This window comes from Micropterus salmoides, unplaced genomic scaffold (genome assembly GCF_014851395.1).
Source record: "Micropterus salmoides isolate LMB-PRFRI ecotype aquatic unplaced genomic scaffold, ASM1485139v1 Ms_hic_scaffold_5, whole genome shotgun sequence".
Classification (NCBI taxonomy): Eukaryota; Metazoa; Chordata; class Actinopteri; order Centrarchiformes; family Centrarchidae; genus Micropterus; species Micropterus salmoides.
Genome location: NW_024044237.1, coordinates 13620956 through 13632713, shown reverse-complemented (window position 1 = coordinate 13632713; position 11758 = coordinate 13620956). Strand labels below are relative to the sequence as shown.

The 11758-nt window shown below is 45.5% G+C and overlaps 1 protein-coding gene across 1 annotated transcript; it reads right to left on the bottom strand.

Annotated features, from left to right (window-relative positions):
* Positions 1–294: 294 nt before the first annotated feature.
* On the bottom strand, positions 295–9870 carry si:ch73-43g23.1. Its single transcript, XM_038699143.1, is given in 4 exon segments — positions 295–8174; positions 8177–8706; positions 8709–8950; positions 9530–9870. Coding segments are annotated over 3 exon segments (8091 nt in total). The 5' UTR covers positions 8872–8950; positions 9530–9870; the 3' UTR covers positions 295–776.
* Positions 9871–11758: the final 1888 nt, after the last annotated feature.

Below are 11758 nucleotides of genomic sequence, written 5' to 3'. Positions count from 1 at the left end.
GCTTGGTTCATCATTTGATTGAAAGATTGACTTTATAATATCTGATGATACATAAAATATTTTCCTGAAAACAACACATTAGAAGAATAATAACTTCAGAAATGTTATTTCATCTGAAGGACTTGCAAGACTATAGTAGCACAAAGGTGACATGATTGTAAAGTCCCAGTATTTTTCCACCTTACTTACATGATCTGGCTGGTAAACAAATGCTGAGATAGTTAAATATAGAAAGAATAGATAGAAAAATAGATGATGTCATGAAAAAAGAGGGATGCATATGTGACATGTTTTATTGACATTGTTGTTCCAGACATCATGTGCACAAACTCACTCATCCAATTGTAGAGACACAATAATAAAATAAATATGAGGTTCTTTTAAACAGTATTTTCAAGTTTTTGGAGATATTTGTTGTTAAAGTACACACATCAGTAAATGAGTAAAGCTATTGATTTATAGTGCCTGTGCATTACTGGTGACTTAAAGTATAATGTTCTTACCCTTTATCAAAAATCATTTTAGATTTCGGTGATAATCTTAAGAACACCTCATAAAAAAGGCTTCCTCACTTGTGCTTTCAAAACTGTTAACTCAAGAATAATATATCTTATTTTAATAAAGCAGCCTAGCACAGAACAAGCAGCAGCAAATAAACAACAACCAAAGAAATGTGAAAACTCAAATAACATTACAGGCTAACATTAGACACCCCCTTTATACACTGTGTATTTAAAACCCAACAGGCTCCAGGAAGGCGGCCTCTATCCTCTATTTCAGGACCTTTTCCCCCCTGATGGGGGTAGGGTGGGGGGGTGTTTGTGATAATAGTCTGGTGGGGTGGGATTGGGGCTTGCATTCATCCCTGTAGGGACATAATACATACCCTCCAGGTAACTCTGGTCTAGTTGTGGATGGTTCTGGGGCTCTGGTTTGGACCCCTGACCAGAGGAATTCCTGTAGCTGACCCCAGGCCCGGTTGGGTGCATTGCTGCTGTGGCAGAGGCCTCAGGATATCGGGGTGGCTGGGGCTGAGCCTGGGGGTGGGCTGGAGGAGGAGGAGCTGCATATGGCATGTATTGCGGAGCAGGGGCGTACACGTTGGGATTGTGGAGAGATGGGTAAGGGGCCGCTGAAGGAGGATAGAGTCCTGAATGTGACATTGCTTGCTGTGGGATGAGCACTTCCACATATTGACCAGTCTCTGGATCAAATAACATTTTCCTCAGTGGCTGTACAGGCACCTCGATATAAAAATACTTCCCTGTTTCAGGATCCAGGAGCACTCTGCGAGGTGTCTGTCCAAAGCTACTCTCTGAGTACAAACTGGAGCTGTCACCCCCGTATTCAGAGCCATAGGATGGCCCCAGGCTTTGAGGGCCACACAGGTACTGGGGATCCATATGAGGAAGGCCAGGAGAGTGGCTGTGGCCAGTGTCGCTGTAAGGAGCCCCAGTCATGCCTGGTGGCTGTTGCTGGGGAGATCTGTGGACAGGGGGCCGTCGAGGGTCAATATGTTGAGGTGGCTGCAATGGGCGGTCAGCAGGGCAGGCCTGAATGTGTGAGGGGTGGGGAGGGCAGGGAGCAGGCTGGTGAAGAGGCTGGTACATGGCCGGTGGCTGACTTTGACCAAGAGGACTTGATTTGGGAGAGCCAGGCTGGTAGCTCATCAGCTGAGGGTCAGGTCTGCACTGGTGGGTACGAAGAGGAGGCTGAGCCACTGGGTAAGGTAATGCCTGTCCAGGAGAATGCGAAGGGGCAGGGGGAGTGAGGTTATGGGGGCTGCGGTGATGGTGAGGAGGGGTGAGACCAGGGTGGGAAGGGTAGCCAGCTGTGCAAGAGCAGGGAGGAGGGCGGGAGGAGGGTTGATAGCGATTTGACCTCCTGTGGGTCAGATCTGGGAGCATGAGTGGGCTGAAGCTCTCTCTTTCATCGTAGCTTGGAGGGTCATCTGAAGCATAAAAACGCAGGTCATCTGTTCTTTGGGAGCGCTCACTGGAGAGTGATCTGTAGCAAGGCTGTTGTGTGTATCCTGGCACTTGTGTTATGGAAACGGCAGCGGGTGGTTTTGTATTGTTTGAAGTTACCGGCATAGCTTGTTCATGAGGGTATGCCATCCTGGTATACTGTGGTTGGCTGTCTGGATCCATAACAGCTGTCTGGCTTGACTGGTTGGCTCCAGCTGAGGCAGCTGAGGTTAAACCTGGGCCAGTGGCTGATGTTGGAGTTGTAACTAAGTTTGTAGGTCTTTGCGTATAACTAGAGATCTGAGACAAGGCCCCTGGCTTTTGCTGCTGACCTTTATCATTAGATACCTCTGTCTCTGGTGGTGCCGTTGACTGGTTTGAGAGATTGGAGATTGTGGTTGCTGTTGTTTTGCATGGTGGAGGTTTGAGGCTGGATACTGCAGACACAGCTAGTTTTCTTGTATAATTCGATGTGGATGTGGACTCACTGGGGATCTTTCTATAGATTGTCGGTGAGGACACAACAATTGTTTGAGGCCTCTCCTCACCTTGTGGTTTTACAGTTAATGTTGTTGCTGATGGTCTCTGTGTTTCATTTGGCATTGCTCCTAAATCTGCAGGTTTAAATTTGCAGCTTGGTTTTGGAGGCACAGCTGGCTTTTGAGAATTTTTAGCTATAGATTTAACTTCAATGGTTTGAGGCCTGTTGTTTCCTATAGAGTTTATGGGCATCTCTTGTTTCTGTGTTTCTTTAGACAGTGACTTAACCTCAATTGGCTGTGGTCTGAATCTCCTTATTGCTGGGGACCTTGGGGGAAAAGCAGGATCAAGTCTTTTCACTGCATCAAAATCTCCTAGTTCCTTCTGTTTGGTGGGAGGTGGTGTTTGCTCTAGTGGAGTCCTTAGTGGAGAAGCACTTTTTGGCTTTGCCGTATCTTTTACGGAAGGCTTAATGCTGTCTTCTCTGTTCTTTGTAATGGTGTCTGTGTTGTCAGACACTACTGCAGGGCCAGACGTGGTGGATGAAGAGGAGGATGTCCTCTCTCTATGAGACTCAATGCGACCTCCATCTGAAGGAGTGGTGGTCTGAAGGGGGATCTCCAGGCAGTTCACATGCTTGCAGGGAACCCCTTTACCTACACCTGCATTCTGGTTGTCACCCACCACTGCTCCAATGTCAGCTTGGTAGCCTTTCTCCTTTAATAACATAGAAACTGAGTGGCCACTGCCAGAGGTAGTGGGCCCAGGTGAAGCTGGGGCTTGGAGTGGGGTGGGAATCTCTTCTTGGGCTGAAGATGCCATAGTCTTGCTGGATCCATCCCTTATTAACACTACAGCAGTGGACACCTCTCTTTCCTTACTAGGCAGTTTGGGGAGGCTTCCTAACATCGGAGGTTTTCTGTCTGATCTAACCACCACCGGTTTGTCCTCATTGCCTGGCACTTTATGCATTTCTGTCTTCATCTCTTGTGTTTCTGTTGCCATGTTTACAGCATGTTGACATGTCTTGGCAATTGCTGTGTCCTCTATTCTGTAATTCTGTGTGTTTGCCTTTGAGGACTCAGTTACAAGCATCGGAGAAGCCTGGGATTTGTCACCTGGGTTCTCTGAGTCTTTCTTGCTGCATGTTTTATTTTTGTTTTCTTTCCAGCAAACAGCCTTGTATTCTATTTGCATTGGTTGTGGACGAGACAGAGGATTTCCTACGCTCTGAAGAGGTGGAGATAAAGTTAACAGCTTTGAATCTTTTACCTCCTCATTCCTCTCCACTCTGAACTCCTCTTCCCTTTCTTCCCTCATCTCTTCCCTCCTAATTTCTTCCCTTACCTCTCCTGCTATGAACTCTTCCCTCCGTTCCTCTTTTATTTCTTCCCTCCCTTCCTCATTATAATTTCCCATCCTTTCTTCATTCACATTTGATGGCATTACAGCACCAGTTGCCTTGAAGGACAGATTATATGTATTTTTTACAAGCCGCCTCACATCTCTAACTTTGTGAATGGGAACCTTAACTTGATTATTCCCATTTCCTTCTTCTTTCTCTGCTTTCTCATCTACATCGGTCTCTACACTTTCCTCCTTTTCTCTGAAAGACATATCTGGTGAAGAAGAATCAGGTTTGTTTTCTGCTTCAGGTGTGAGACGGACATTTAGGGAGGCTTTCTTTTTCTCCATGACTTTGAGCGAAATCTCCTGTGTTCTTGACATATAGGCACCCTTGTCACCCTGTTGCAGTTGTTTAGGGTCCTCTTTGTTTTCACATTCCTGGTCTCTATTTGTCATCCTGGCCTGCATGCTGCTGGCTCCAGTGGGAGAAGGAGCCCTTGGCTTCCCGGCAGAGGCATTTGCAGAGTTACCACCCTCCCTTTCCTCCCATGCTTTACTGTCATCTGCTTGTTGTGCTCCAGTTCGTAACTGGTTACTTTCAAATGGCACTTTCAATTCTGATCTCATCTCAGATCTTAATGAAGTTGCATTCCTGCTTTGAGAATCAGCCTCTTCACTCTCAGTCTGTGAAAAGTTAACACTTCTGCTGCTGCTGGATGAACTTGGCCTATTACTAGATCTCACTCCAAAGATTTTTGGTGATTTGGCTTCATCCTTTGTGCTAGGTTCTCCTCTCATAGGAAGACCTTCAGAAGAAAGACTATAATCTGATTGAAAACTGGAGCTCAGATTATGCGTGTCAGACTCTTTAAGTGCTGCCACTGCATTCTCTGTCGGTGGGCTGTTTACTTCAAACGTGGGGCTCACTTCTTCTCCTGCCTGGTCAGGTTGTTTATCAACACTTTGCATCTTCTTGGACAACACACTCTTGATGAGACAAGTAGCCATCTTGGTTTTAGTGCATGCTTCATCCAGAGAAGCAGATTTTTGGAGTTTGGATTTTCTCTTATTTGGTTGATTGGCCTCAGGGCTGCACTCAGAAGGGTAGCATTCTTGCATTGTTGCTGGTGTACTGTGTTGTCTCACAAATGTCTCTCTGAAGTGACGGTCTAGAGATGGGCTTTCCACCATCCCTGGTACCCCAGGACTACTATTTTCACTGCTTTCACCCTGCTTCCCTTCAGTATTATTCTTTCTCTTCAGCTGGATCTGTCTCTTTGGCACTCCTCTTCTTACCTTTCTGAAGTCCTCTCTTTCTACAGCCACATCTACACACTCAAAGCTGCCCATCTCATGGCGCCTTGATGAATCTAGGCCATCTGAGTAGTATGCAGATGGTTGCTGGAAGGAGAGTTCATCATTGTCCAGCTTTGGTGCAGAACCTCTGAAGTCAGCATAGGCCAGCCAGGCGGCATTGGCCCCACCTGGGCTCTCCTGGGTAGATGGTTGAGAAATGTTGGTAGATGAACGGTGGCTGGAGTTGTACATATCAAGGTAATCTACCTCAGGGCTTGACAGGCTGCGGAAAGCCAAGTCTGTAAACCACTTCACCTCATCATCTGCTTCATCAAGCTCACTTCCCATGCTGGAGCTGGAACTCCGGCAGGGCCTGTTTACAGCCACACGTCCAGGAGCACTTTTCTTGTTCCGGGGTGCAGGAGGTTGAAGCCGTCTGCTAGGAACACCACCACTGGTGTCTTGTTGGGAAGCAAGTCTAAGCAGACTATGTTGTTGCTGTAGCTGTCTGGCGGCAAGCAAGCTCTCTGAATAGGAATGCACTGTTGGCAGTCCCTGACGGGTCTCTCTGCTTGTGGGAGCTGTTCTGCGACTCGCAGGCCCTTTTCTATTCCTGGCATTGAATGACAGCTCAACCTGTTCCCCTCTGTAACTGGCATCCCCCTGCCACCCCTTCCCCTTTTCCAGAACCCGCTCCTCCCTCTTTCTCTCTCTGTCTATCTCCCTATCCCTATGCCTCACTCTACCTAGCTCTCTATCCACCTCCAGCTGCATTTCACTCTCCATCTCCAGTTGCGTTCCTAGGCTGACCCAGTGGCTCTGGCTATTATTGTCAACGGGGGCAACATTGGGGCTTTCCCTATTTGTCACTACTGTTTTTAAATTACCACTCTGTGAGGATGCTACAACCTGAGAGGGGCTGCGGCTTCTGTTCTGCCACTGTCTGTATGGTTTCTCAGGGGCTAGGATGTGAACAGGTGTAAACCTGGTGAGTGGCGGAGAGGGAGTCCGCCTTCTGTTTACATGGTGGGCCATGTCCTCTGTGAATCTCTCTTTGCTTTCACGTCTAACACTGGTTGACAGCTGTCTTCTCACGTGCTCAGGTGTACAACCTGATTTTAATAAGCTGCTACTTTCAGAAGTTAGGGAATAAGTGAAGTGAGGCTGTGGGTTGTCCAATCTCTGCACAGGTGAGTTGGATGAAGTACTGTGGACAAGTGAAAGGTTTTGATTCCTGTCCTTAGAGACTGGTAGATTAGGGGAAGGAGACTTGATTTCAAAAGGGGGGTTATTATAAGTATCTTCTTTCTGAAAAAAGGTAGGCCCAATAGCTTGTTTTTCCCCAGAGGAGGAGGTTAAATTTGAGTTATCCTGAAGGTTTGCTTCCTTTGGTGTTGCTTCTCTCTCTGTGCTTTGTTGTGTCAGTGAACTGTCTACCTTTTCCACAGCTAAGAAAGGTGAGGTGTATAAAGGTGAATGGACTGCAATCACTGGTGATCTGTTTTTAATTTCAGCTACAACTGATTTGTCTTCACTGTATAATTCATGTGAGGGTGACACACTCTCTTTTTCCAAATAGGAATCCCCCTCAACATCAGGTGTATTTCTTAGAGGTGGAGTAGACTGTGTATACTGAGAGTTGTACTCTGTGGAGAGGTTTGCTGGTGAATTTTGATGATACCTCTGCTGCTCGGGAGATGGGGGAACAGGTGATGGATCTTTACTTCGGTGTCTAAGTGAGGGACTTTGACTCTTGTCAGATGAAGAGGTTTGATACCGTGGCTCAGGTGAGGGAGTGCGATGCTTTGAAAGAGGTGAAGGTGTTTGGTACCTACGTTGATGCGATCCAGGTATATCAGGCTGGAGGGCAGAGCTTGTGAAGCCTGACATATGAGGTGAGTCTTGTGGTGTATCAGTGGACTCTGCTATACTGCTTTGTATACTGTCTCTGCTTGGGGTAGGGCTTCTTGCTTCAGGGGAGACACGTGTCCTATCAGGCTCAGGGGTGGAGAGACGAAAGAGCTCAGGAAATGGGAGAGTGTCCCTGTCTTCAGGCTGAACAACAGAGTAAGAAATACCTGTGATGTGAGGGGACGAGGTGAGGCTTCTTGATGAGGCAGAGTCAAACTGAGGCTCTAGGAGAGGAGAGGCTGATATTGTCTCGGCTTCAGATGACTGCTCTCTCCTACTGGATGCTGTAATCCTTATTTCAGGGGAGGGGGCAGTATGTCTGTGCCCTATGGGAGAGCAGTTACTCGTAACTCCAGGTGATGGAGATAAACTATAACTTACCACAGGTGAAGACACCTGGGTCCTAATTTCGGAAGGTGTGGAAATGTGTCTTATTGTATTGGATTGTATTGTAGTATGTGACAGGCCAGGAGAGACAGTCTTAGCTGGAGAAGCAGCACTGATCAGGCCCAGTGAGGGAGCTGTGTGTCTTAATTCAGGTGAGACACTACTCTCCACAAGCACAGGAGATGTTGTTATTGAAATGACAGGTGAGAGAGGTGTGTATCGTAGGGCAGGAGTAGACACCGTACTGACAGATTCGACTGATAACCTTGAATCTCGGCTCTCAGGAGTGGTTGTGTTGTTTCTTTCTGCAGTGGTAAGATCTGAAATCAGCTCAGGGGTGTGAGCAGAATCTTCAATATCAGGTGTGGAGCCTCTGCTGAGGAGATCATGCAGGGAGACCGTCCTTCGTAGTTCAGGAAAAGGAGATGATGCTGGGGTATGAGGAGAGTAGGGCCTATTCTTCAGTACAGGAGAGACCAGTGTTTCTCTTGACTGGGATAATAACTTTATACTACTGGATGGATGTAAAGGAGATGAAAGGATGGCTCTAGATTCAAAGGCTGAGTCTGTCAAATCTAGAGAAAAATCTTTGGAAGTGTGCTCAGGTGAGGGACTGTGTTGATTAAAGTAGCTGCTCCCTGGCTCAGGTGAGACTGCTGCCCTGAATTCAGGTTCAGATTGGGTGTTCACTGATTCAGGGGAGGATGAGCTGACACAGTCCCTAGGCCCAGGACTTGGATTTAAAGACTGATGTGAGAGGCTTCTGTGTCTATCTTTTAAAGTAGGAGTGTTTCCCTTGGTTCAGCTTCTGAATGAGTTTGACTAGAATTAAATGGTGATGGTGACAATCTATTTTCAACTGAGGAAGAAGATAAGGATGACGCTCTTCCCTCTGGACTGAGGGTATAGGGGCTGTTATGTCCAAGAGAGGGTGTCCTCTCCCCAATGTTAAGGACTTCAGATGATGGGCTAGCTGTACTAAGCTGAGGCACTAGTGATTTGCTTTTTGGTTCTAAGTTTGGGGTACTGCCCACAGAAACTTCTGGATGCCCTACACTCAGTCCTTCACTCTCCTGCTGCCTCCTCTCTGAAGACTCGCTCTGCAAAAGGGGGCTGTAAAACCTTTCTCTTGAATCTTCAAAGCCCTCCTCTCCTTCACTGGATCCTTGTGCGGTGTGGTAAGAGCCTGAGGAGTCGTTCAGATCATCCACCAGGGGTGACGCAGCAGTTGTTCCATCCACCTCCCTCTGGGAAGGGACAAAAGCCCCAACAGCAGGGGTGGTTGAGAGGGAGGGCGACTCACACTCGTCTCCAAAATGTCACACAGGCAGGTGGTCTCGGAAATGGCACTGCGCTGACTAGGGACATTGATGATGTCAAATATTTCAACGTGATTGGGGGTGCCGTCACGACACAGGGAAAAGGCGTGGGGCGCACTGCGCAGGAAGGAGTAGCTGTCCCCCTGGAGCGGATAGCTGTCCATCGCTTGTCCACAAGCTCCAAATTGTCACTGTGGCCAGTCCAGTATGCTCCTCTAGTCTGCTATGGGCTCCGTTCCTGGACTAGAAATAAGATATGGTAACCTGGAGGGTGTGTAGCTCATTCATTTATAGCCCCAGTAACACTGATGAATAAAAAGCAAATGCCTATTAATAGCAAATATAGAGGCTAAAGCGAAACAATGCATTGTTTCTCTTTTGTTAGCGTGCCTACAGAAAATTAGCTTTTAACCCTCAAATGTTCTGAGAATATGTACACAGAGTTATTAAGTCTCCAAAATGGATTCAAAACAAATAAAAAAAGAAGCAGCAAGCTTGAAATTAACAGGAGAAAAGAGAAAATAAAGACAATAACTTTAAGTTTACAAAAGATATTTAGCTGATACCAGAAATTCAGTGTCTTTACAGGTGAATTACAAGCTCACATGTTTTCATCGAGACATCATATATGTGATTTATTTTGAATTACAAAGACTGGAATATATTTATCTCACATATATGGAAAGTGATAATATTTATATTACCTCTGTCCAACATACCCTTTATCTAAACTTTCCACATTGCCTTGGTATAGGACTGACTAGAGAAAGAGATTCCACTCCCTTTGGCAAATAGAGAAAGACAGAATGATTGGTACTGTACCTTTGGCCAATGATGAGGCTGATCGAGTTTCTCTATGTTTCAGTATCTGCCCCTCATCCAGCAAACTGTCTCTCAAAATCCACTGCTCCAAAATCCAGGACTGAGCACCTCTGTACAGCTCAGTCTGGCAGGGCCACACTGGCTAGACAACTTCAGAATGTAAAAGGCACTGCCATGTATCAGACTTGAATAGAAAAAGCAAAGAGGGACATCTTGCCCAGACCCATTATATCCTCTAATTCTCCCATCTCTATTTCTGCCCCTCCCTTCTGAGCTGGCCTTAGGGAAATTGCTTACTGAGTCTAACCTGGATCTTTTTTCTTCTCCAGGCTGGGCTTTGGTTCGACATTAGCTTTTTTGTGTGCGCTGGGCGAGGGGCAGCACTGGGGGTGGGTGGGTTTATAGTTAGCAGCAGTTGCTGATCCGGCCAGGATGGATGAGTGCGCCTGGAATCTGACACTTACAGCCAGCTCAGTCACAGGGCTCCTCTAAATATAGACCCATACTATCAGGGCCAGATAGCCATAGCTTTAGCTGTTTGCCTGGGGGAAGAAAGGGGAAATAAAGAGCTCGTAGTACGGCCCACACATTGTCCACTTAACCACTTCATATGAGGTTAAACTTAACATTGAGGGTGTAGTTAATGTATGCTTGTATGTATCTGTGTATTTATGTAGGTGTTTGTGTGTGTCTGAATGACATGCTGTAGCTTGACAGCTCACATGAAGAACTCCTGTGTGCTGCATGGTAGCTAGCAACACGTGCATAACATCAGTAAGGTGCTCTCTCATGTTTAAATTCATGTTTTTCATTTTAACGTCTGGAAATTGCATTTTAAATTAACATTTATGCTTGCCTGTCAAACAAACATTTGATGAAAACTGTCAAAACAAAAGGGATCATGCCATTTTAATGTAGTGTTGCTACTATAGCAGCACCCTCTGAGCCACATTAAGGCTGTCTGGGCATGTTTGATGGTAGTGAGTTTGGATAAGCCCTCTGTCCCTAACCTAATACCTCACGAGATTACCATTCATTCTCAGTCATTAAATCTCTCAGGGCAAGCCAATGGAAAATCTTTGATTGTAGCACCGACTGAATGTTGCATAAGGCTGTGACTCAGGGTATATTATGGCTGTCATATCAATGGGTTGAGAGATCGCTTTCAACATTGGAAAGTCAACAATCTATTATATGTATATCCTTTTCTGTCTGAAGTATCATACATGGCCACAAGTGCACACGGAGTCCTTGAGCTTAGTGGAGCAATTTGGCTCTTCTTGAAGAGCTTTGCAACAACTATATATCATTTTTTAAACCATAAATACTGTATAATCTCATAATTTCTTATGAATGTGTGTTTATAGACTCCAAATCCCCTTTGAAAGATATCCTGTAAGGGATTTCATATTTCAGTGGAGGCTCTGATGGAATGACCAACATGAATCATCTTGCTTCTGAACTCTTAACAGGTAGTAAGGAGAGGATGGATTATATGATTAGAACTTATACAGTAAACTAGCATTCACTACTTCATTGTGTTATTAATAAGCAAAGATATTACTTGAAAAACACAGAGGGAAAGTGTAAAACATGTTTTTTCAGAACCATACAGTTTCAAAAGGTCAGAGAGGACAACATGCATGCATGTGTGAATGTATATGTGAGTGTTGGGTATGAAATAGTGTGAATTTAAGCGTACAGAAGTGCTGATGAATTTGAACCTCTGTGGCTATGGCAGTACAGTAGACTGGAGGACTCAGAGGGAAAGAATGATGAGCACTTCAGCAATGGGGAGCGTTAGTCTACATCATTGATAGATTAGTCACAAAGCCTGTTCAAGTCCAAAGACCTCACCATCAGCAATGCAACACACCAAAAACGCATGCATAAACAATACATTGCGTGGCATCTATAAGTGGAAAAACATATAATAATCTTCTAAACCTGGGAGCACTGATGGCTGATGTTCAGTCTCCACATATTGAACAAATTGTCAAATGCAGTTTGGCACAGCACTTATTTATGTGTTAAGATAAATAAAGATGACTAACTTTTCAAAATGCATTTCGGCAACTCTCTCTTCTTGCTTTCCATTTGTGGGATATGATGCTAAATGTCCAGTCTCATGACGGGTTAGGAGTGCTAGTATTGATGACAAACAGTAAGAATATAAACACAAGATCACATTTCAAATGTGTCTTTTATAAACTGACCTAGTTGCTCTTT